Here is a 24631-nt window from a genome sequence, read left to right as displayed (position 1 = left end):
CAGTTTCTAGATCTGACTCCCATCTTTTCCTCGCTTTATGGAGACCTGGTTTCAGGCTCTCGTTTTGGAACAGGAGAAACATAGCTGAAATGAAATTACATGTGATCCCCCTTCAAATTAGAGCCTCCATGTCACTGCACAGAGGCAGGGTCATAGAAGGACTTAATTTGTCCTCAAAAAGGATCTTAATTGAAGATAGGAAAAGAAGCTCTTGTTTGATAAGTCAAATCTGTTTTTTTAATTACTCAAATGACATAATCTTCCCCTTCTCATAACAGTCCTCGATACACCTGATCCCTTTCTGGCACCAAGTGTTCGGGATCTTGTTACTCAAAGTCATAGGGACTAATTTGTTCTGGGTTAGGGGTGTTTTAAGAGTCAACCCTACTTTTAACCCAGTAACCGAGTTTATTTTTTACCACGTTTGGATTATATGCTTTAGTTTTGGATTGTCTGGATTTTGCATTATTAATTTGGTATCCAATTTGTAAATAAGGTCTCCCCTACTGTTTGTAGACCAATTTGTGCCCAGGAAGGTAAATCGTCCCCCTCACAGAATGAGGTGATAAATCTCGCCTGGGCTGCCCAATAATATTTTTTAATGTTTAGGAGCCTCATCCCTCCCAAGCTATAGTCCCAGGTCAATTTGTCCTTGGAGACTCGAGCTACTTTATTCCACAGGAATTGTCTGACATATCCGCCAAGTGTTTCAAAAAACCTCTGGGGTAGTGTATGGGCAAAGATTGAAAGAGTAATGTTTCCAAGTAGGGGGAGAAAATTTAATTTATAAAGATTTTGTAAGTTCTTATCCCAAATATTTCAACCCCTTTTGTTGCCATTTAAACTTACTCTCCCATTGGTATTTCTCACTCTCCCCTTTTGTTAGGAACATTATTTCACTCTATCGTAATTAATTTTATATCGCAAGATGTTGCCATAATACTGCAGTATAGTTTGCAACCTGGCCAATGACCCTGACAGCTCTGTCAAATATATCAAAACATCATCTGCAAACAAATTAATTTTGTTAATGTCCTGTCCCACTCTAAACCCTTTGATGCCTGGATTCTAGTGAATGGCTTTTACTAACGGTTCAACAACCAATATGAATCGAGCATGGGATAGTGGACAATACTGTCTACTTGATCTGGTCAGTGGGAAAGCTGGAGATGTCTGTCCATAGTGACAACTTTGGCCTTGGGTTTGTGCTAAATTGCTTTAACCCAATTTATGAATGAATGTCTGAATCCAAATTTCTCCAGCACTTTCACCAAAAAAATCCCACTCCAGTCTTTCAAAGGCTTTCTCAGTGTCAAGCAACATGGCTGACCTTGAACCCACCCTTGACTGTGCCAGGTGTATTATATTAAATAGCCTACTTATATGTCTTCTGATTGTCTTTTCTGCACAAACCCCACTTGATCTGGATTTACTAATTTTGGGTGATCTATTTGCCAAAGCTTTAGCTATTATTTTATAATCAATATTCAAAAGTGATATTGGCCTTTAAGAGGATGACTTTATTGGGTCCTTATCCTTTTTAGGAATTACCATAATTAATGCCATTGAAAAAGACTCTGGGAGGGTATGGGACTCAGCTGCCTGTTCCACCACATCCATAAATAGTGGCTTTAACAGGTCCTTGAATTCTAAATAAAACTCAGGAGGGAACTCATCCTGCCCCAGAGACTTCAGCGAGCTCAATGTTTTTACTATTTCTTCCTCTGAAAAGGGAGTATCTAATCTTTCCCGCTCCTCAGATTCTAAGTTTGATAATTCCAGGTTGGATAAGAATTTCTCCATTTTGTCCAAATCCCCCTTCGATTCAGATTTATATAATTGCATATTAAACTGACTAAATACTTCATTTATTTCTTTCAATTGATAAGAAATCCTTTCTGGACCTGTTTGAATTGCGTTGATTGTCCTTGCCATTTCCTCTACCCTCAGCTGCCAGGGCAATGCCTTGTGGGCCCTTTCCCCCAGCTCATTGTACCTTTGCTTGGATCTTAACATTGCTTTATCCATTTTGTATGTTTGCAAAATGTTGTACTTGAGCTTTTTAATTTATTAATGTTCTGTACATTCCCACAGGGCTTGATCTTTGGTCGTCCTTTTCCAATGGAGTTATCTCTTGTTCCAATTCATTGACCTCCCTCATGTCCTCTCTTTTAATACTTTTAGAATGTCCAATTATTTGTCCTTTCAGATAAGCTTTTAATGAATCTCATAGCAGAAATTTATTGGCTATCGAGGTACAATTTCTTTTGCAAAACATTTCTATTTGAGCTCTAACATAACTGCAAAACTCTGTTTTTTTCAATAGCAGTGGGTTAAGGCACCACCTGTATGACTTGTCTGACTTGACAATAGTTAAGGACAAAGGTGAATGATCTGATAAATAGCCTTGCCATATATTCAGTTTCGACAATTCTACCCTCTGGCTGGGCCAAGGCAAGAAACAAGTCAATTTTTGTGTAAGAGTCATGCGGTTTTGAGTAGAAGGAGTAATCCCTCTCCATCAGGTGCCTTGGTCTCCATGCATCCACCAGATTTAACTCTTTCATAAAGGCCAGGGTTGCTTTTGCTGTCCTGGCTCTTGTCATTTTCTTGGCCGATTTGTCCATTACCGGATCCAGGCAAAAATTGAAGTCCCCTCCAATTAAGACATTTTCCCATTCTTCTGCCAATTGCAAAAAGTCATTTTGTATAATTTTTTCCATCAAAATTAGGGGCCTATATATTCATGAGTGTCCAGGGTTCATAATATATTTGACAGTGTACCATTACAAATCTACCTGCTATAATCATGCTTTCAACCTTTACTGGGACATTTTCGCTATTAAAATAGCTACTCCCCTAGCCTTGGAGCTAAAGGCTGGTGCTATCACTTGTCCCACCCAGATTCTTTTAATCTTTGATATTCACTATTCGTAAGGTGGGTCTCTTGTAAAAAGGCCACATCCAACTTCATGATTTTAATGTGTGCCAAGATTCTCTTCCTCTTCACCATCCCATTTAAGCCATTAACTTTGAAGCTCAAATATTGTTTCATCCATTGTCCCAGCTCTTTTTCCTTTGATTACTTCCCTTCACCTCTCTCACAAAATAATTCCTTTTCGCCCAGTCCATAGTGCGCTTCCTTTTGATCCTGCCGGCCATGAATAAAATAAATCCTGATAGTATATAGCCCTTACACCTTTCCCCACCCTCCAAATCCAACCCTCCCTTTCTCCATGACACCAACTCTAAACCACTTGCCGCCACTGCCCTCCTCATCCCGGGACGTACCCATTGCATCCATCTTTGATGCTCACTAACTTAGTTGCTCTGGAGCTCACAATTAACTTTTTTCCTTTTTTTTAATGTCATTTACTTTTGGTAAACCAAGTATAATATTTGCTTCAATTGTATTAACATTATATACAGCCAACTGTATTCACAGCCTTTAGCCTAGAATCTTCTCTCCCCATCTTCCTTGGGGTTTTTATTGGGCGGGAGACAAAGTATTAACATATTTCATTGCCTCTCCGGCCTCAGTAAAAAATTTCATCCCTCCATTGCCAGGAATATTTTCAGGGTTGCTGAATATAGTAAAGTTCATCCAATTCCCTTCTCAACATTTTCCTGACCAAATCAAATTATTTATGTTTTTTAAAGAGCATTGAAGTGATGTCCAGATAGAAGAGGACTTTTCCCCTCTCATATTCCACAGGGTCATCCCTTTCCCTTGCTCCCAGAGCCCCTGCCCATAAGAATTTTTTTCCCTGTCTTGGAACGTGACCAATCTGATCTGATTCTATCTCAGACCTGGCTTTGGAAGGGGAGAGCAACGAGCCTCATCTATTTGGAAGGCCCCCCTGTTCTCTCCCTCCCCAATATTTCTGGGATCTATTCCCTCCCTTCTATCTCCTCTTTCACCCCTACAATTTTTATGGTATTTCTTTTGCTAAGGTTCTCAAGAGTATCTAGTCTGACCCATATTTTTTATTTCTCCCTTGCCCAGGTTTCCCATAATTTTCCAATCCCTCCATGTTGTATCCACCCTTTCCTCTACAGTAGTCACCCTTCCTGATAATTCTACCATAGCTTTCCTAATTTCTCCCAGCTCCATTGGCAAATCTCTTAAACCTTTTTATATTCTGTTTTCTGAAGCCTCCATTACCATCTTCACCATCACTTTCATGTCTTTCATAAAAGACTCCAATCCTTCTTTTCCTCTCTGTTCTGTTTTGCTCCTCCTGTCAGTCTGTGGTCGGGTTATACATTTCATCCATGCTGCTTCCCATGCTGTTACTTCCTAACGCCATCACTGCTAGGTTGGAGTCATCCCCGCTGTCGCTGGAGCATCGCCGCTGCTCCCGGGACCTATTTGCACATTTTCTTTCTCGCTGATCTTTTGGCGCTGAGCCTTGAATGCTTGTGCCTTCGTTCACCCCTCTGTTGATCCCTTGCCAGTGGTGCCCTCAGCCCTCTTCCCCATGCGCATGTGGGGCTCACCTAGTAGCATCTTTCCTCCAGACCTGCCCATCCGCTTAGCTCTACTTCCTCGAGACCTCAGGGGGAATGATTTCAGCGGCCTCTCTGCCTGCGGAGCGAGTCGTGACTCCTTCATCCTCCCCCCCGCCCCTCCGAATGCTTTGGGTCGGCTCTGCCCTTTACTCCACCATGGGGACCGTTACACAGGATCATCGTGGTATTTAGGCAATAACTTCTTTACCATTTATCTTCTCCTTCTTCCACATCACTTGGACGATTATTTAATTCTTTTTGAACTTTCTTTTAATATTAGGGTCTTTTCAGCCGTTTTAAAAACAAATTCACTTGGTTTTCCTTGGAGCTTGGATTTTCCACTCCTATACTCCCTCTCTGACATCACATGACCCCCTTGAGATATTGAAGATTAACCACCACTTCACAGCAAGTTTTCAGCATGTGTATTTCAATCGAAATGCTTTCCTGTTTGGGACAACAGAGAGGGAAGGATAACCTCTGTCTGCACTTTCTAGAAGAGCCATATTATTGGGTACTTCCTGCCATTAGAAAACTCACCAACAAAAAGATTGAGCCTTTACCAAGGCCCTCCACCTGGAGAGGATGGAGAAGGAGAGACAAGTGGCATTGCATGAACATTTTGGCTGACAACAGAAAAATCAAATGTACTCAGGTCATTTTTAGTTCCCTATTCAGATGCACTGCAGTGGGCTCCATGTTTGGGCAGGGCGTTGATGTTTAGAAATAATGCACAGACCTTCCATCCCCTGCCATTAGTCTTCAGCTGCTGAAGTCCTGTGACAAGAGGTTCAAATATAGTGATCCTTTCTGGAGCAAGCACATGAAACCATCCGTGAAGAAATTACACCAACGCCACTCCTTTCCAAGATTCAGCACATCACCGAATACATTAAATGGTAGGCTATTGAGATGTGCAGAGCAACAAAGGGATTAAGGAGTGATGGTAAATAGTACCCTCAAGGCTGATACTCAGGTAGATGGTGTGGTGAAGAAGGCATTTGGAATGTTGGCCTTCATAAATCGGAGTATTGAATTCAAGAGTAGGGAGGTTATGATGAAATTGTACAAGGCATTGGTGAGGCCAAATTTGGAGTACTGTGTACAGTTTTGGTCACCAAATTATAGGAAAGATATAAACAAAATAGAGAGAGTGCAGAGAAGGTTCACGAGAATGTTGACAGGATTTCAAGGTTTGAGTTACAGGGAAAGGTTGTGCAGACTGGGGCTTTTTCCTCTGGAGCAGAGAAGATTGAGAGGGGACTTGATAGAGGTGTTTAAGATTTTAAAAGGGACAGACAGAGTAAATGTGGATAGGCTTTTTCAATTAAGAGTGGGGGAGATTCAAACTAGAGGGCATGGTTTAAGATTGAAGGGGGAAAATTATAAGGGGAACGAGGGGAAATTTCTTTACTCAAAGGGTGGTGGGAATGTGGAATGAGCTTCCGTCAGACGTGGTCGAGGCTGGATCATTGGTTACATTTAAGGAAAGACTAGATAGTTACATGGATAGGAGAGGACTGGAGGGGTATGGACCGGGTGCTGGTCAGTGGGACTAGGAGGGTGGGGATTTGTTACGGCATGGACTAGTAGGGCCGAACTGGCCTTTTCTGTGCTGTAAGTGGTTATATGGCTGCAGCAAGTTAGAATTTTGTGCATCTTCTGGTTGAAACGCGCATGTTCTACTGAACTACAGAACAACAGTAAATTTTAAATTTAGACATACAGCACTGGAACAGGCCATTTCGCCCATGAGCCCATTCTGTCCAATTTACACCCAATTAACCTACAACCCCCATACATTTCAAACAGTGGGAGGTAACCAGGGAAAATCCTTGCAGACACGGGGAGAACATAAAAACTCCTTGCAGACATTATAGTCATTTATTAATGTGCTCAAATATTATAATAGACATTTCTATATCAAATGCTCTTAAATTTAATTTGAATAAATACAAACACTGGCAGAGTGATTCTAGTTGCATAGGGGATTATGGGTAATGAAAACAGCCATTGCTCCTGCATTGAACCTTCAATGGACACTGCCACAAGTGAACTCTGGGCCTGGCAGCACTGCACCCTGCTGCTGTGTCAGGAGTTAGATGGTGGGGGGGGAGGGGATGCAATCGTCAGAAGGCCAGAGGCAGGGGGCGCTTCCGATGGATGGCCAAGGGTGTGGGGGGAGACCAACAGATAGCCAGGGGTCGGGGGCGACCGATGGATGGTCTGGGGCAGGGAGGCGACTGACGGACGGCTAGGGGTGTGACCGATGGACAGCCAGGGTGAAATAAATGGCGGGGGCTAGGAGTGAGGCGGTCGGACATTTTCATTTCTGAACAAAATGCCAGTTTTTGGAGTTTGCTGATAATGCTTGGATAGAAGGTTAGGCACCTCCACAATGAGACTCTTTAAAACTTTCATTCAAAGAGCGTACAAACTAAAAATCTGGGTGCAAAATAAGCACAGGAGAAAAGATGAAGAAAGGCACAAGGCTGTCTTCAACATTTCTCAGCAAGTACAGTTCACGGCCCAACCTTAATGATTATGGTGCAATGTGTAAATCTGTAGATAGGCTATTAAATGTAATGGATTTCTAGCAAATCAAACAAACACACTTCCCTTTGAATTCTGTTAAAAAGTATCCATGTCTGAAATTTTCAGCACTCCCTTGCATCTTTTCGGTTCCACCATGTTTAATCAACTGAGGTAAATATTTTTTTTAAACTGTGGTAAATGTTTTCATCTATGAGTAACATTGGAACAGTCAGTCTAGAAGTTGTTCAAAATGGCAATGACATCGGATGTTGAAACTAGGAAGTGCAATATAATAGTGACATTTTCTGTTCTATTATTTATTGAGGCTATGTTCTAATGGGCCATATTCCATTTTATTTTTAAAATTCACCCTGGGCCATTTAAAAATGAGCAATGGGCTGCAGTTGGCCCAAGGGCCTGAGTGTGGTCACCCCAGCTGCACACAGTTGTTGGTAGAATAGAAAGCCATAATTGCCGGGACAGCTGTGAACTTTGAACCCCGCAAGCCCAGGTCTGCAACACATACATTTCTAAGCATGCTTATCCTCATGAAGTTCAGTACCATAACACAGCATGAACTTAAGAGTATAGAACATAGAATATTACAGCTCAGTTCAGACCCTTCAGCCCTTTATGTTGTGCCAAACTAAGGAAACCTACTTCACAACAAACTAACCCTTCCCTACCTCACATCCATAACTCTCTATTTTCCTTATATCCTATCTAAGTGTCTTTTGTACATCGTACATTGTCATCCCACCAATGTGCTCCAGGCACTCACCACTCACTGCGTAAAAAACATCCTGACATCATCCCTAAACTTTCCTTCATTCACATTAAACAGAATTTCCTGTAAGTTTCCAGCACTTAAGTTGCAGATTCTGTTTGTCAAGTTTCATTTTTTGAAGTCTCACTGAGAAGGAGATTTTATGGTTGTTACCCAAAGAATTTCTTTGTTACATATTTGTTGTAGTATCTCATTGAACACTTTTGTATTCCCCATTATCAAGTCTGCAAAATTCATCCTTGAAAAAACATCAATGGAGGAAATTTGTTGTTGACAAATCTGACAAAGAACTTCTCAGTTTGTACTATTACAGAGTCCAGAGGACCTCCAAAACCAGCAGCAATACAGGGTGACTTAAACAAAAGTAGTTCTTAATTATATTTGAACAAGAAAACAGAATGAAACTTTAACTTATTACTTAACCTATTTACTTAACCTACCTAACTGACTTAATTCCCCCCTCTAATACTAAGCACAGGTGGGTGTAATGTATATTTAAAATTAGAAAAGTTCTTTGGATCACAGACCAATCTCACTGGTTGCAGGCAATTCGTGTACTGTGCACAGAAGTTAGCATTGACAAAGTTCACCAGGCTTTGATGTTTAACACTCAAATGGTTACCACTCAGGAGGGTTTTTGCTGGTTTTCAGAGAGAGATTCCTTTTCCAGAACATCCATAGCTGATTCCTTTTCAATCAGTCTTGCTGACAAAACTTGCTGATGAAATTCAGGGTTCTCCAGATGATCCTCTTTCTTTCAGGTCACCTTTCACACAACCAGTCTTCTCCTTTGACCAGGCAGCCTTCCAAAGTTTGCCAGCTTGTCCGCCTGGAACTGATTTCTGTGACTCCTTCCCTCTCTGTTTCACACCTTCCCTCTCTGTTTCACACCCTCCCTCTCTGTTTCACACCCTCCCTCTCTGTTTCACACCCTCCCTCTCTGTTTCACACCCTCCCTCTCTGAGGTCAAAATTGTTCTGTCCTGCCTGCAAAGATCACATGATCTCCCAGGCAAGTTGCTGAATGTTGCTACTTTGTTGCTCCTCTGCAAAGAGCATTCTGCAAAAGTCCTGCAAATATTCCGTGTTTTAAAATGTTTGTGTGCAGAGCAATTCCTCCCAAACCACCTGTCATACCTTCCCCTTTAAAGGAAATTTTAACTCTTGAGTTAAAATTCAGTTATAACTAAACAGTCTTAAAATCACTGAAGAGATAACAATACACAATATATAACATGTTATAAAACAGTAATTCAATTTTGAAAGTATTTTTATACACGATCAATTTTAACATTTTTTTTAACTTTATTTAAATATATTAAGAATAATATAAAAACATTACATGAAAAATACAATAACAAATCATCAAACAACTCTCCCTCCCACGACCCCCCCCCCCCAGCCAGCCCCACGAGGGTAACCACACAAAAAAACATATTACAAATAATTACAAATATGAATAAACAACATAATGTTTTAAGATATTTCTAAAACCATATTCTTTAAATAAGGTGACCACATTTGAACAAAAAAGAATAATTATCATGCAAATTATATATGATTTTTTCCATATAAATACAAAATTTCAATTCATTATGCCAATGAGTTGTATTAATTTCCACATTATTTTTCCAAGGAATCGCTACACATTTCCGTGCTACTGATAATGCTAAACGAACAAAGGCAATCTGAAACTTGTCCAATCCCAAACCAGTCAAAGAAACCATATATCCCAACAAAAACATCTCTGGCTCTAATGGTAATTTAATCTTAAATAATTTCTTAAAATATACCCTAATTTTTTCCCAAAATGTTTGTACCTTATCAGAAGACCAAACTACATGAAAAAAGTTCCAATATTTAACTCACATCTAAAACACAAATCCAAATCATTAAATCCATATTTATTCAATTTCTCAGGAGTCAAATACAACTGATGCAGAAAATTATAATTAACCAAACCCTACCTTACATTAATCAATTTAGTTATCCCTTCACAACACATAACCTCCCAGTCTTCCTGGGGTATATCGTAAGATAAATCACTTACCCATTTATTTCTAGATCTCTTCAAACTCGACATCCATATTCTCTTGTAACAACCTATACATATCTGAAATAAAGCCCTTTTTTGAGACAAAAGAAATCAAAGATTCAAACTTTGATAATTCAGGTAAACTCATATCCTTTCCATAATTATCACTCATCAAAGCTCAAAGTTGATAATACACAAATAAAGAATTTACAGGTATTCCATATTTTTCCCTCAAATGGTTAAAAGAAAGACACTGTCCCTCATCAAAACAATCCTGAATCACTTCTATCCCATCAGAATGCCATACTTTTAAATATCTATTAAACATTGAAAAAGAAATAAGCTGATTTTGATATAACAGAGTTTGAATTGATAATCTCCCCTTCGTGCCCATAACAGCATTTCTATTAATCCATATCTTTAATAAATGCAGTAATTAAATTTTGAAACGATTTTTATACCGATCAATTTTAACATCTTGACAAACAATCGGCAATATCACCTTTGATATGGTTAATTTGCAGATCATATTCTTGTAATATCAAGCTCCAATTGAACAATCTTCTGTTTCTATTCTTCATTTTATTCAAACACACCAGAGGATGTGGTCAGTGAATAAAACAATTGTTTCATGAGAGGTTCCAAGATATACATCAAAATTCTGCAGAGCAAATATGATAGACAACGGGTCTTTTTCAATAGTGGAATAGTTCTTTTGATTAACATTGGATTTTTTTGAAAAGTAGGCAACTGGATGGTCAATTTCATTATGTTTTTGCAATAAAACTGCACCTGCTGCTCCCTGGCATCCACTGCAACAGAAAATGGTCTGTCAAAATCAGGAGATTTTAACACAAGGCATCTCTTTTAAATTTTCTAAAGTTGTCTGACACAAATTTCTCCCCTTTCTTCAAAAGATTGGTTAAAGGAAGAGCAACCTCAGCAAAATTTCTGCAAAATTTCCTGTCATATCCTGCCATTTCTCAGAACCTTCTCACTGCTTTCTTACCATTGGAAGTTGGAAACTCAGAAATTGCATTCACCTTGGCTTGAATAGGTGCAACTTTTCCATGGCCAACTATATAACCCAAGTATGTTACCGTGGCATTTACAAATTGACTCTTTGCTAAATTAACAGTTAAGTTTGCTTCAGATAATCTTGCAAACAATTTGTCCAATTCTCTTAGATGTTCTTCCCATGTGTCAAGTTTTGTGACCAAATCATCAATATAAGCATCTTTATGTGTTAACCCTTGGATTACCAAATTAATCATCCTCTGGAAAGTTGCAGGGGCATTTTTCATTCCAAAAGGTAACACATTATACTCGTATAATGGAGTTACAAAAGCTGAAATATTCTTTCCTCTCTTAATTAAAGGCACACATCAGTAACCCTTCAACAAATCCAACTTAGTAAGAAATTTAGCTTTGCCAATTTTATCAATATAGCTATCTATTTGCGGAATAAGATAAGCATCGGTTTTAGTTTCTGAAGGTTAATTCCTATAATCTGTAGAGAACCTAACAGTTCCATCTGGTTTTGGTACCTGAATACAAGGAGAACTCCAATCTGAGTTTGAAGGTCTAATAATGTCATTCCTCAACATATATTCCACCTCCTGATCCATGATTTTACTCTTTTGAATGTTTATTCTAAATGGGCGCTGTTTTATGGGATTTGCCTCTCCTACATCTACATCATGGTAAATCACTGATGTCTTTTTTGGAACATCAGGGAACAAATTTGTATATTTCAAAAGTAATTCTTTCAACTGCATCTGCTCTTGTAACTTAAGATGGCCTAACTTTTCTTCCAAATTTTCCAAAATTGTTGAGTTAGACAGGTGCACAGGAACTATGGTTTATTTAAGGTTACTTTCACAAGATTCTGTTTCCATAATCTTATGATCCACCACTTTCTCCACTCTCTGATACAGATTGTTCTCCACTACCCTTATTCTTGTAATAAGGTTTCAACATATTTATGTGACAAACCTGAGTTTTATTCCTTCTATCTGGAGCATTAACAACATAGTTAACATCATTCAGTTTTGATTTAATTGTGTATGGTCCAGAAAATCTAGCTTTCAAAGGATAGACATGTGTTGGAAAGAAAATCAAAACTTTACTTCCTGTCTTAAAATTTCTCACCTGAGCTTTCCTGTCAAATAAACACTTCATTTTACCCTGAGCCATTTCTAAATTCTCTTGAGCCAAAGTCCACACTTTTTGTAACCGATCCTTAAATTTAGAAACATACACCAGCAAATTCAACTGCACATCCTCATTAACGTACTGCTCTTTTATCAATATTAAAGGTCCTCTAATTTGATGTCCAAACACAATTTCAAAGGGGCTGAAACCTAATGACTCCTGCACAGCCTCCCTTGCTGCAAACAACAATAAATGAATACCTTCATCTTCCCAACTCATAAACAACCCAGTGTTAAAATTAAGATCCTTGATCACTGGATCTCTTTCGGTAGTCCAAACACTGTGAAAAATCTTTCCAGAGCTTTTACCACTGTTTTGGCTTTAATATTTCTCATTGGTATAGCCTCTGGAAATCTCGATGCTGCACAAATAATTGTTAATGTACAGGTACACGATCCTTTATCCGGTCACCTAAAATCCGGAAAACTCCAAAATCTGGCAAGTGGGGACCGGCGGTTTGGGGAGATGGCCGAGGGGCCACGGTCGGGGGAAGCGGCCAGGCAACCAAGGGATGGGCGTTCGGGGGAGGTGTCCGAGGGAACCAGTGGTCGGGGGAGGCGGCTGAGGGATGGGTGGTCGAAGGAGGTGGCTAAGGGACCGGCGGTCGGGGAGGCGGCCAAGGGACCGGCGGTTGGGGCAGACAGCCGTTGGGGGAGACTGCCAGCGACTGGAAGGGGGTGGGGGTGGATAGGCAGCACAATTCGGGTGGGCTTTCCGAAATCCAGAAAAATCCAAAATTCAGAACACACTGTCCCCCAAGGGTTACGGATAAATGATCGTGTACCTGTTTTTGGCAGGGGACCTAATCAATCTATAATAACCCTAGTGAAAGGTTCCCCAACAAAAGGAACCCTAACCCTGGTTAGGTTCCCCCACAACCTGACAAACGTGACATGTCCGGCACCAATTTACAACATCCTTTCTCAAACCAGGCCAGAAAAATTGTTTCAAATTTTTATTCATGGTTTTCTTTACACCAAGATGACCACCCAAAGGTGTACTGTGGGCTAAATCTAATATTTCCTTCTGGTAATTTCTAGGAACGACCACCTGATGAATCAGTCCCCACTCTTCATTAGCAGGAATATCAAGAGATCTCCATTTTCTCATCAACACTTCACCTTTTAAGTCATATCCACAAAGTCATTTCTTTAATCTCCTGTTCAGTTATTGTTTTCTCCCTTAAACTAACAAGATCTGCATCTATTTTCTGTTGCTGAATTAATTCTTTCCTTGACAAAGAGAAATCCTTACTCTCACAATGACCCTGCTCTTTCAAAAGTACTTCAGAAGTACTGGGCAAATCTCTATCAACTGGATTTTCTTCAGGTGTCATCATTTCCTTAGTCACAGACCTAGTTACCGCACATGCAGGATATATCTCACCATCCTCTCTAACTACATCTGTACTAGGCTGATTTGTCAATCTTAAAACTGACCCAACTTTATCCTCTGCCAAATCATTCGCCAACAAAAATGAGAGACCCTGCATGGGAACTTTGGAATTACTCCTATTACAACAGGTCCTTTGACTAATTCTGAATTCACCACAACCTTGTGAAGTGAGGTTCACCTCTACCTCACCTCCAACACTTTTAATCAAAGTTGTCTCCCCTGTGTCAGTCCTTTGATCCACAGTTAAAACACTTTCCAACAACAATGAGTGAGCAGCCCCAGTATCTCTAAAAATGTTAACTGGAACCTGTGGTTCTCCCTCCTTTATTGAGACAAATCCCTCTGACACGAAAGGCTTAAAAACATCCATGACCTTCTTACCAGGTTTGGCACCTCTGCTCTCCTTAAATTCCACTGTTTGAATACATGCTTCTGGTAAAACCTCTTTTTCTCTTTTCTTTTTCAAGACTAGACAATTCATAATCACATGACCAAGTTTCTTAAAAAAATGACATACAAATGCACAAGTTCTGTCCTTTCCTACTTTTCCTTCATCTTTTCTTTTAACATTTTCTCCAGACTTTATTTCAGGCCTACTATCCTGCTCCACATTAACCTTATAAACAGGTTTATTAATCTGTTCCACATTAGCTCTCTGAAAATACCTACTATTCTGAAACATATTTTTGTGAATCAGAGCAAATTCATCTGCTTATCTTGCCGCCTGTTGCCACGTTCCCACGTCTCTCTCATCCAGGTATAATTTAATCTCCTTTGGGACACACCTTTTAATTTCATCTATTAATATTAATTCTCTTAATCTATCGAAATCATTGTTTATTCCTTTTGAGGCACACCAAGCACACAGATTTCTTCAGAGAAAAATCCATATAAGGTTGATTCCATGTTTTTATCAAACTAAATTTTTGTCAATACGCTTCTGGAACCAACTCATAAGCTTTCAATACTGCTTGTTAACAGTATCATAATTTGCCACTTGCTGTGCATTCAAGCTAGAGTATGCAATTTGTGCTTTTCCCTTCAATACACTTTGGAGCATGAGAGGCCACTTTTCTTTTGGCCATTTAGAGCTCAGCAACCTTTTCAAAAAGCTGAAAATAGGTATCTATATCTCCCTCATCAAAAAGAGGCCCTAGCTTGACCTCTCTACTCACCAGAACCTCTCCCCAGGAGTTATAGCATCCGCTCTCTTACTTTCCTCCCTCTCAATTTTCAACCACTCTAATTTAAACTGTCTTTCAGCTAACTCGAACTCATATATCCTTTTCCGCCTGATATTTCCTCTTCCTCAGACTCTTTGTTTTTCAACCCCTTCTCTTTGCTTTTCAGATTCTTCTATTTGCTTTACAGCTTGGTCTGCCTCATATTGTTGTCTCTGCAACTCAAAATTAAGTTTCTCTCTTTCCTCTTGCACCCTCAATTTTCTAATTCCAATTGCAACTCACCAGATCAATCCTCTGGAAAATTTTCTAAGTCCTTCTGAACAAATTTACCCTCACTTATATAATATTTCACTATAATCCTCTGAATTTGTACTTTCCTCATCCAATGTTTAACTTCAGTCAGTTTTAATGCCTTAGAAATAGCCATCAGTTCCTCTTTTCTCATGCTCTTCAGGTGATGGTTGTAACAAAAATGTATCAACATCCATTGCTGCTGTTTTTCCAGGCACCAGCTTTTAAGTTAGCTTGCAAAAGTTCCAGACACAATAGGTTGCAAAAAAAATTAACTAATAAATCTCCAAATTGCAATGTTCAAATCCTAAAGGACGAGCCCCATAAAATGTTACGGAGTCCAGAGGACCCCAAAAACCAGCAGCAATAGATATTCACCACAACACAGGGTTACTAAACAAAAGTAGTTTTTAATTATAATTGAACAAGAAAACAGAATTAAACATTACTTAACCTACTGACTTAACCTACCTAACCTACTTAATTCCCCCCCCCCTCAAATACGAAGCGCAGGTGTGTGTAATGTATATTTAAGATTAGAAAAGTTCTTTGGATCATAGTCCAATCTCACTGGTTACAGGCAATTCTTGTACTGTGCACAGAAGTTAGCATTAACCGAGTTCACCAGTCTTTGGTGCTTAACAAGCAAATGGTTACCACTCAGGAGGGTTCTTTCTGGTTTTCAGAGAGAAATTCCTTTTCCAGGACATCCACAACTGATTCCTTCTCAATCAGTCTTCCTGATGAAAATTCCCCCCTTCAGGGTTCTCCAGATAATCCTCTTTCTTTCAGGTCACCTTTCACACAACCAGTCTTCTCCTTTGACCAGGCAGCCTTCCAAAGTTTGCCAGCTTGTCCGCCTGGAACTGATTTCTGTGACTCCTTCCCTCTCTGTTTCACACCCTCCCTCTCTGTTTCACACCCTCCCTCTCTGTTTCACACCCTCCCTCTCTGTTTCACACCCTCCCTCTCTGTTTCACACCCTCCCTCTCTGTTTCACACCCTCCCTCTCTGAGGTCAAAATTGTTCTGTCCTGCCTGCAAAGATCACATGATCTCCCAGGCAAGTTGCTGAATGTTGCTACTTTGTTGCTCCTCTGCAAAGAGCATTCTGCAAAAGTCCTGCAAATATTCTGTGTTTTAAAATGTTTGTGTGCAACCTGCTTGAGCAATTCTTTCTAAACCACCTCTAGATACTCTGTCACAGTACATATAGAAACATTCCCACTTTGGGCAATTAAACTTTATTAACCGTCTTCATTGTGTTGCTGAATCTGGGCTTGCATTGAGGATGTTGAGCCATGGTTTGTGAGTTTAACAGTTTTCCACCATTTAACACACTTTCAACTATTGCCTTTTTTACAGTGCTGCTATTGCTTTATCTGCAGTTCAACTTTTGCAAAGGGCAAAGATCTTTGCGAAACACAAGCAAGGCCGTCAAACAGTATCTAGAAGTGTATTAAAAAGCTCTGTGAGTAAAACATTAAATTATGATGATTCATCAATACCCTGTATGGGGACGGGGAGTGGGGAACGGGGAGAAAGTGGTCTTTGTGTTTCTGCTTTATCACCTTCTGGCATCTGTTTGTCTTCATCCTTCCTCTCCCACCTGTATTTTTTTTCTTCCACACAACACCCACTTCCACACACTAATTGCATCATGAAGAAAGGACATCAGCACCTTTACTCTCTCAGAAGTTTGCAGAGGTTTGGTTTGTCACTAGAAACCCTGGCAAATTTCTTCAAATGTATAGTGGAAAGTGTGCTGACCAGCTGCATCACGGTCTGGTCTGGGGGCACCAAAAGCCCCGAGTGTAAAGCTCTGCAATAAGTAGTGGACACAGCCCAGGACATCACAGGCAAAACCCTCCCCACCATCAAGAATACCTACATGGAAGAATGCTGCCATCAGAGGGCAACAGCAATCATCAAGGATCCACACCACTCAACACACACTCTGTTCTTGCTGCTGCCATCAGGAAAGAGGTATGGGTACCACAAGACGTACGCCACCAGGACCAGGAACAGCTGTTACCCCTCCACCATCAGACTCCTCAAAAACAAACTCAATCATAGATTCATTTAAGGACTCTTACTTTGCACTTTGTTTTTCCTCTCTGTATTGCACAGTCAGTTTGTTTATGTTTCTTTTTTGGTTTAGATTATGTACAGTTCTTTTTGCACTACCAATTAGTGGTGATTCTGCTTTACCCATAGGAAAAAGGATCTCAGGGTTATATGTACTCTGACAATAAATGTGAAATCAGAATCTCTGTCTCCCAACTCCACCTCTCACCCCCTCCATTTATTTTACAACAATGCAAAGTTGGGTGCTTCCCCTTACCCTGGGAATACACACACATAGTGGGGCTCACCCAACTTTTATACCGTCAATTTCAGTATCAGAGTGCCCACCCCCTTACATTCTTCTGCCCCCTGGATGGGTTTGGCATAGGTAATCCTTCCTGCCTACGTGCAGTTTCAGTACACTTGGAGGACCAGGGGGTATCCTGTGGGTGTCCCATCATGTCATTGTCCTTATTCACACCTTCCTGATTCTCGGGGCTACAATCTCTTGGTATGCGGAGTTGACTCATTCTATCTAGGGTTGGCTAATTTCATATGTATAAATCTGTGTATGGTTAGCTAATTAGATATGTAGGACTTGGTACTTCTATCCAGGGCTAGGAGACCTTTATCTGATCCAGACTACCTCAATTTCCTACATTCTATTGTACCTTACCATTCCTTTTCTTAGTCTTATGGTGGCTCTTGTCACACAGAAGATTCTTATGTTAATCGTGCTGACTCTGCTTTCCTGCATCCTAATCCCCAAGCTTATCCTGTTTGTACTGGTTACAGCCATTAACTGATGAATTTTAGTTTCTTCCATGTTCATAATTTTAGATCAATTTTCCCATCTCTCACAGTCTCAAGCCTGAAACGTGGATTATGTGTTTGTACCTTTGCTCTCTAAAAGACACTGCTTGACCTGCTGAGTTTCTCCAGTTTGTGTTTTGACTTCAACCATAGTGTCTCCAGATTTTCATGTTGTACTTCACTGCGGGAGGAAGATTGTTGCACAATCTGGACGTGTAGCATTCAGGCCTGCATGTTCAGATTGTGCAACAGTTTTTACCCCAAGTCATCAGGCTCCTCAATTCCTTGAACTAATGTGTTCTACTATATCATGGTTTTTGTTCCTATTTATGTAAATCTGCTCCATGGTCCTGGAGAAACATGACCTCGTCTTTACCAACACTGCATTAAAAGTTATGGTATGAACAACAAATAAAGGTGACTTGACTTGACACCAGTGACATGCCAGAAATTCGAGGAAGCCAGATGCAGAAATAGGTGTAGTAGCTGCTACTAAGGGGATTGAGAAGCTGAAAGCTCTTCCTTCAAGGGAGGAACTTGCCTGAAAATCCATTGGAATTTTTTGAGAAAGTAAGAACGGGACAAAGTCGGGTCAAATAGATGTTGTACACTTAGATTTTCAGAGGTTTTCAACGAGGTTCTGCACATGTGGCTGCTCAACATGCTATGATAGGAAAGGTAGACCATGGACAGAAGATTGGCTGACTTGCAGAGAAAGCAAAGCACAGGAATAATGGGACATTTTCTGGACGCATGCCAGTGACTAGTGGTGTGCTCTGCAGGGGTCAGTGTTGGGTCCACCACTTTTCACACTGTTTAAATTATTTGGTTGACAAAATTAATAACTTTGTAGCCAAATTTGTGGAAGATACGAAGATAGGTGGAGGGTCGTGTCCTGTTGAGGAAATAGGGAGTCTGCAGAAGGTCTTGGACAAGTAAAGAATGGGCAGAGAAGTGGCAGATGGAATACAGCAGGCCGAGGGGTACGATTATGCACTTTGAAATAAGGATTAAAGAAATAGACATTTCCTAATCTGGAGAGAAATCAGAAAGTGCAGGTCCAGAAGGAATTAGGAGACTAAGATCAGGATTCTCTAAAGGTTACACCACCAACCCCCTCCTGGCAGAACTTGACTTCACTTTAAACGACTTCTCCTTCAACTCATCTCAATTCCTCCAAATTAAAGAAGTGGCCATGGGTACCCCCATGGGTCGCTGCAACACCTGCCTGTTTGTGGGCTTTGTGGAGCAATCTTTGCTGCAACCCTACAGAGGCAAGATGCAACCCTTCCTCTCATATATCGATCAGTACATCGGGGCTGCCTCATACAACCACATACAGGGTGAGGGGATGATACAGAGTGAGGAGTTAATACAGGGTGAGGAGTTAATACAGAGTGAGGGGTGATACAGGGTGAGGGGGGATCAAAGGTGGGGGGTGATGAAGGGTGAAGGAGTGATGCAGGGTGAGGGGGTGATGCAGAGTGAGGGGGTAATGCAGGGTGAGGGGTTGATACAGGATGAGGGGGTGATACAGAGTGAGGGGGTGATACAAAGTGAGGGGGTGATGCATGGTGAGGGGGTGGTACAGGGTGAGGGGGTGATACATAGTTAGGGGGTGATACAGGTTGAGGGGGTGATGCAGGGTGAGGGGGTGATGCAGGGTGAGGGGGTGATGCAGGGTGAGGGAGGGATGCAGGGTGAGGGGGTGAGGGGGTGATCAGGGTGAAGGGGTGATGCAGGGTGAGGGAGGGTGATGCAGGGTGAGGGAGGGATGCAGGGTGAGGGGTTGAGTCCACAAGATCATAAGACGGGCCAGAATTAAGCTATTCAGCTCTCCCTGCCTTTCTCTCAAGGCTAATTTACTATCCTTTTCCACCCTATTTTCCTGCCTTCTCCTGTAACCATTGATTCCCTTTCTAATCAGGAATGTGTCACCTTCTGTATTAAAATACCCAATGACTTGACTTCCACAGCCATTTACAGTAGGGATTGATTCCATTGATTCTCACCCTCTGGGTAAATAAATTCCTTCACATTTCTATTCTAAAGGGAAGTGTCTGCAGCTGTGCCCTCTGCTCCCAGTCTCGCCAGCCTCCCATGTCCACTCTGCCCACTCTGTTCAGTATACAACAAGTTTCAATGAGATTTCCCCTCATCTTTCCAAAACAGAGCTTTCAAACATTCCTCATATGATAAGCCTATGATGGAAGGAATCAGGTGAAAATGGAAGGTTATGTGATGTGGACGTTGTGATAGGAGCACAGGGTATTGACTGAATGGTCATAAACCTGGCAAATGATCATGAGTTTATTGTACAATGTGCAAAAACATCAAAATACAGACTTGTAAAAGAAGGTAAAGATTCCAGTAGTTTGTATATATAAAAAAATACAACTCCAACATTGCTAACCCTGAACAGAAAGCGATAACAAATATAAAAAAGATAAATAATTATTCACTGCCACCTTTGGTGCAAGAGAAGAGTGGCATCTTGGTTGTGTGGACAGGTCATTTTGTGGTGCTGAAGTAATTTCTGATTATGTTGTAGGAACTGTTCATTGTTGGAAAGAAACTGTTCTTGAATCCAGAGGGACTGGTCTTCAGGCTTCTGTGCCTTCTGCCCAGTATGGTTTAGATTAAAATAAATAAAATATGTGTTTTCATTCTGCCAAAAGTCAAATTGTAGTGGAAACTATTTCTCCTCAGCAACCTGAAGACCATCTGAATGTCGAAGCACGTGAGCGTTTGCATATCGGTGTTTGGATGAAATGTCGATTGGCTTTGGTGACGGCTCTGACTGCCCAGATATATGGCATGGGACAAAAGAAAGGTATTGTGGTTTCCATTTCTGCCTTAGAAATAGCTCAGATTCTTTCACTTGTATAACAATTTGTCAAGAGGCTACAGTATTCAGAGTTTGCACTGATCCGGAATATGTAAAACACTGAAGAGCTTCAAAGATGAAGAAAGGACCTTGATTGAGATCCTAAAACAGTAACAGCAAATGCTGGACAGACAGAGCATGTCAGAGAAAAACTGAGTTTATGTTTCAGGGTGATCTGGAGATATTCACCTGATATAAATCAGAAATATCACAGTCCTCTGCATTTCCACAGAAAGGAAATTGCTATGGTTTTTAGATGCTCTGGGAAATTATTGCTGTGTCACATTTGTGTTCTGTGTACTTTGATTAGATTAAAAATAAAATGTAACAGAAAATGAGACATTTGCTGTAAGGTGACAACAGCTTTTTCACACCACCATGTGAAATGGGGATTCCAAGGAAATTTTCCTGTGAACCAGCGGTGTGAAAATGTTGGGCGGGCAAATCACATGAGTCTGCAGCCCTACCTCTAATTCGCCAAAAGGCTGAGCAAGAGAAGCTTCGTGTCATCAGCACTTGCGTTCTGCATCATCGTGTTGTCATTTCAGCATTTAAGTTCATTCACCTCAACTTACCTTCAATAAATCAGTTCATTCTGCTATTTGTTAATTGCTCTGTGTGATTGTGTGTGTGTTTGTATGCACACATGCACATATAAATACACACACTCTCTCACACAAACACACACACAATCACGCAAACACACACACAATCACACATTCACACACACACTCTCACAATCACACACATACACTCACACAAACATACACACACTGACACAAACACACATTCTCACAATCACACACACACACTCACACAAACATACACACACTCACACAAACACACACACTCTCACAATCACACACATACACTCACACAAACATACACACACTCACACAAACACACACACTCTCACATACACACACTCTCACAATCACACACACACTCACACCAACATACACACTCACACAAACACACAGTCTCAGAAGTACACACACTCAAAATCACACACATAAATACACACACTTTCTCACACAAACACACACTCACAATCACACAGACATTATAAATACACACACTCACACAAACACACACACTCAATCACACACATATAAATACACACACTCTTTCACACAAACACAAACTCACAATCACACACTCACACTCACACAAACACTCACACTCTTACAAGCACACACACACAATCCACCCGACTAATCTCACAACTTAAATCATGCTCCCATTTAATCCTAGAAGCATCTAAAAAAAATTAACCATTGTATCTTGTAATAATGCAACATCTCTGATATAAAACCTTTATCTGAAATATATGAAACCATACATTCAAATTTAGTTAACTTAGAATTTTAATTTCTCTTCCAAAATTATCTTTCACTAATGACCTAATTTGATAATAAACAGAGAATTTGCTAAAATCCCAAATTTCTCTTTAAGATGATTAAATGATAAAAATTTACCTTCTTCCAACAACTCTGCAATCTTTTTATTCCTTTAATCCACCAATCTTCTAAAACTCTATTATTCAATGAAAAAGGAATCAATTTATTTTGATGTATTGGGGTTTGAACTGAAAAACTACCTTTTGATCCTATTAATAAATTCCTTTTAGTCCAAATTTCTAATAAATGTTTCAAAATTGGTACATTATATTTTTGTAGTAAGACAGTATTCCATTTAAATACAAATTGATGGGGACAAGGTTACAATATCGCAGCCAATTCCACCCTCGCCCAACTAGGAAGGTTCAAAATATCTAACATACGATTAATAAATCTTAATTGAGCTGCTTCATAATAATTTAAAAGATTAGGTAATTGCAAACCTCCCAAAGCATACTGCCAGGTCAATTTATGCTTCGTTACTCTTACTAATTTCCCTTTCCATAAAAATTCTCAAACTACTTTATTTAAATCTTGAAAAAAGGATTTCGGAAGAGAACAAGGAATTGATTGAAAGAAATATTGAATTCACAGAAAAATATTCATCTTTATACAATTTATTCAATCTATTAAAATTAAAGGTAAATCTTTCCATTTAATCAAATCTGCTTTAATCTCTCTCATTAGTGGAACGTAATTTAAATTATACAATAATTGAAAATTTGCATCAATCATTATCCCTAAGTACTTAATTTTATCAGTCCATCAAAATTTACTAATTTGTCTAGATTGATCATAATTTCCTTCAGAAATTGGTACTATTTCACTTTTATCCCAATTCACTTTATATCCAGATAATTTACCATATAATTCTAAACAATTTTGCAGATAAATTAAAGATTGATTCGAATTAGTTAAATATATCAAAACATCATCAGCAAATAAATTGATCTTATATTCATCCTGTCCAATCCTTATACCTGTAATATTCTCATTCTGCCTGATAGCCTGAGCTAATGGTTCAATGACCAACGCAAATAGGTCTGGCGACAAAAGACAACCTTGACGAGTTGAATGTATTAATTTAAAAAAGGAAGAAGTTAGACCATTTGTCACCACCCTTGCTACAAGATTATTATATAATGCCTTCACCCAACCATAAGTAAGGGTCCAAATTTATATTTCTCCAAAACTTTAAATAAAAAATTCCATTCGACCCTATCAAAAGCTTTTTCAGCATCTAATGATACTACCATTGGTAGGTTGGGTTGCTGACATGAAGCATTGATCAATGAAACCACTCTAAGGATATTATCCAAAGCATACCTATCTTTAATAAAACCAGCCTGGTCAGGATGTACTAATTGTGGTAAAAACTTTGCTAATCTATTTGTTAATAATTTGGCTATTATTTTATAATCCACATTTAATAAAGAAATTGGTCAATAAGAAGAAACCTTCAAAGGGTCTCTGCCTTTTTTTTATTATTGCACTCAAACACGAGTCTGGTAAAGCTTGTTCCTGAGTTACCTGATTAGGAACATCCATGAATGCAGAGGACAGATCATCATAAAAAACTTTATAAAATTCAGCAGTGAACCCATCATCTCCTGGTGATTTCCCATTAGGCATTTGTTGAATAACATCCTTTATTTCTAAATCTGTAAAAGGAGAATCCAACTTTCTCACATCCTCTTCCTTCAATAAAGCTTCAATAGAACCATCATCTCGCACTCCCTCAGAAGCATATAATTTCTGATAAAATGACAAAATTTGGTCATTAATTTCCTGAGGTTTAAAAGTAACTGAATTGTCCTTCCTCACAGCATTAATAATCCTTGAAGCTTGTTCAGTTTTCAATTGCCATGCCAAGACTTTATGTGCTCTGTTGCTTAGATCTTTGAATCAAATGTTCAAATTGGTCAGTTTGCAATATATTATATTTTAGCTTCAATTTTGTCAAAAAAGTCCTATTATCTTCTGTAGAATTCCTCTGAAATTCCTTTTCCAATTCTGCTATTTATTTTTCCAACAACTGAGACACTACCAGAAATTTCTTCTTTTCCTTTGATACATAACTAATGATTTGACCACATTGAAATGCCTTTAAAACATCCCATACAATAAAATTACTCCTGACTGTATTCTTATTAAAATCTAAATAAATAGCAATTTGATGCTTAATAAATTTTACAAATTCTGTTTTTTTCAATAGCATTACATTAAACCTCCAGTGAAAAATTGATTGATTAACTTCTGGTCCCACACAAAAAATAAACAGCAAAGAATGGTCAGAAATTATCCTGCTCTTATATTCAGCTAGAGTGAAATGTGCTTGCAAATGTGCTGATGCCAAAAAAAAGTCAATCCAAGAAAATAAATCATGATGGGAAGAATAAAATGAAAAATCTTTCTCAGTAGGATTTAATCTTCTCCAGACTATCAAATTCAGATCTTTCATCAAAGAAACCAATTGAACTGCTGCTTTCAATTTTTTTCACAACTTTCAGAAA

At 39.5% G+C, this 24631-nt stretch overlaps 1 protein-coding gene across 1 annotated transcript in view; it reads left to right on the top strand.

The window, feature by feature from the left end:
• cfap54 (cilia and flagella associated protein 54) overlaps nucleotides 1-24631 on the top strand; it is a 1315566-nt gene that overhangs the window by 1159966 nt on the left and 130969 nt on the right. Inside the window, exons 53-54 of the mRNA XM_069909968.1 lie at nucleotides 16317-16422; nucleotides 20541-20664. Coding sequence (XP_069766069.1) covers nucleotides 16317-16422; nucleotides 20541-20664 — 230 coding nt within the window. The remainder of the gene's footprint in view (nucleotides 1-16316; nucleotides 16423-20540; nucleotides 20665-24631) is intronic.

The sequence above is a fragment of the Narcine bancroftii genome, chromosome 13 (assembly GCF_036971445.1).
Source record: "Narcine bancroftii isolate sNarBan1 chromosome 13, sNarBan1.hap1, whole genome shotgun sequence".
Classification (NCBI taxonomy): Eukaryota; Metazoa; Chordata; class Chondrichthyes; order Torpediniformes; family Narcinidae; genus Narcine; species Narcine bancroftii.
Note: the sequence above shows the minus strand (reverse complement) of the source record. Positions and strands in the feature narration are given on the sequence as shown.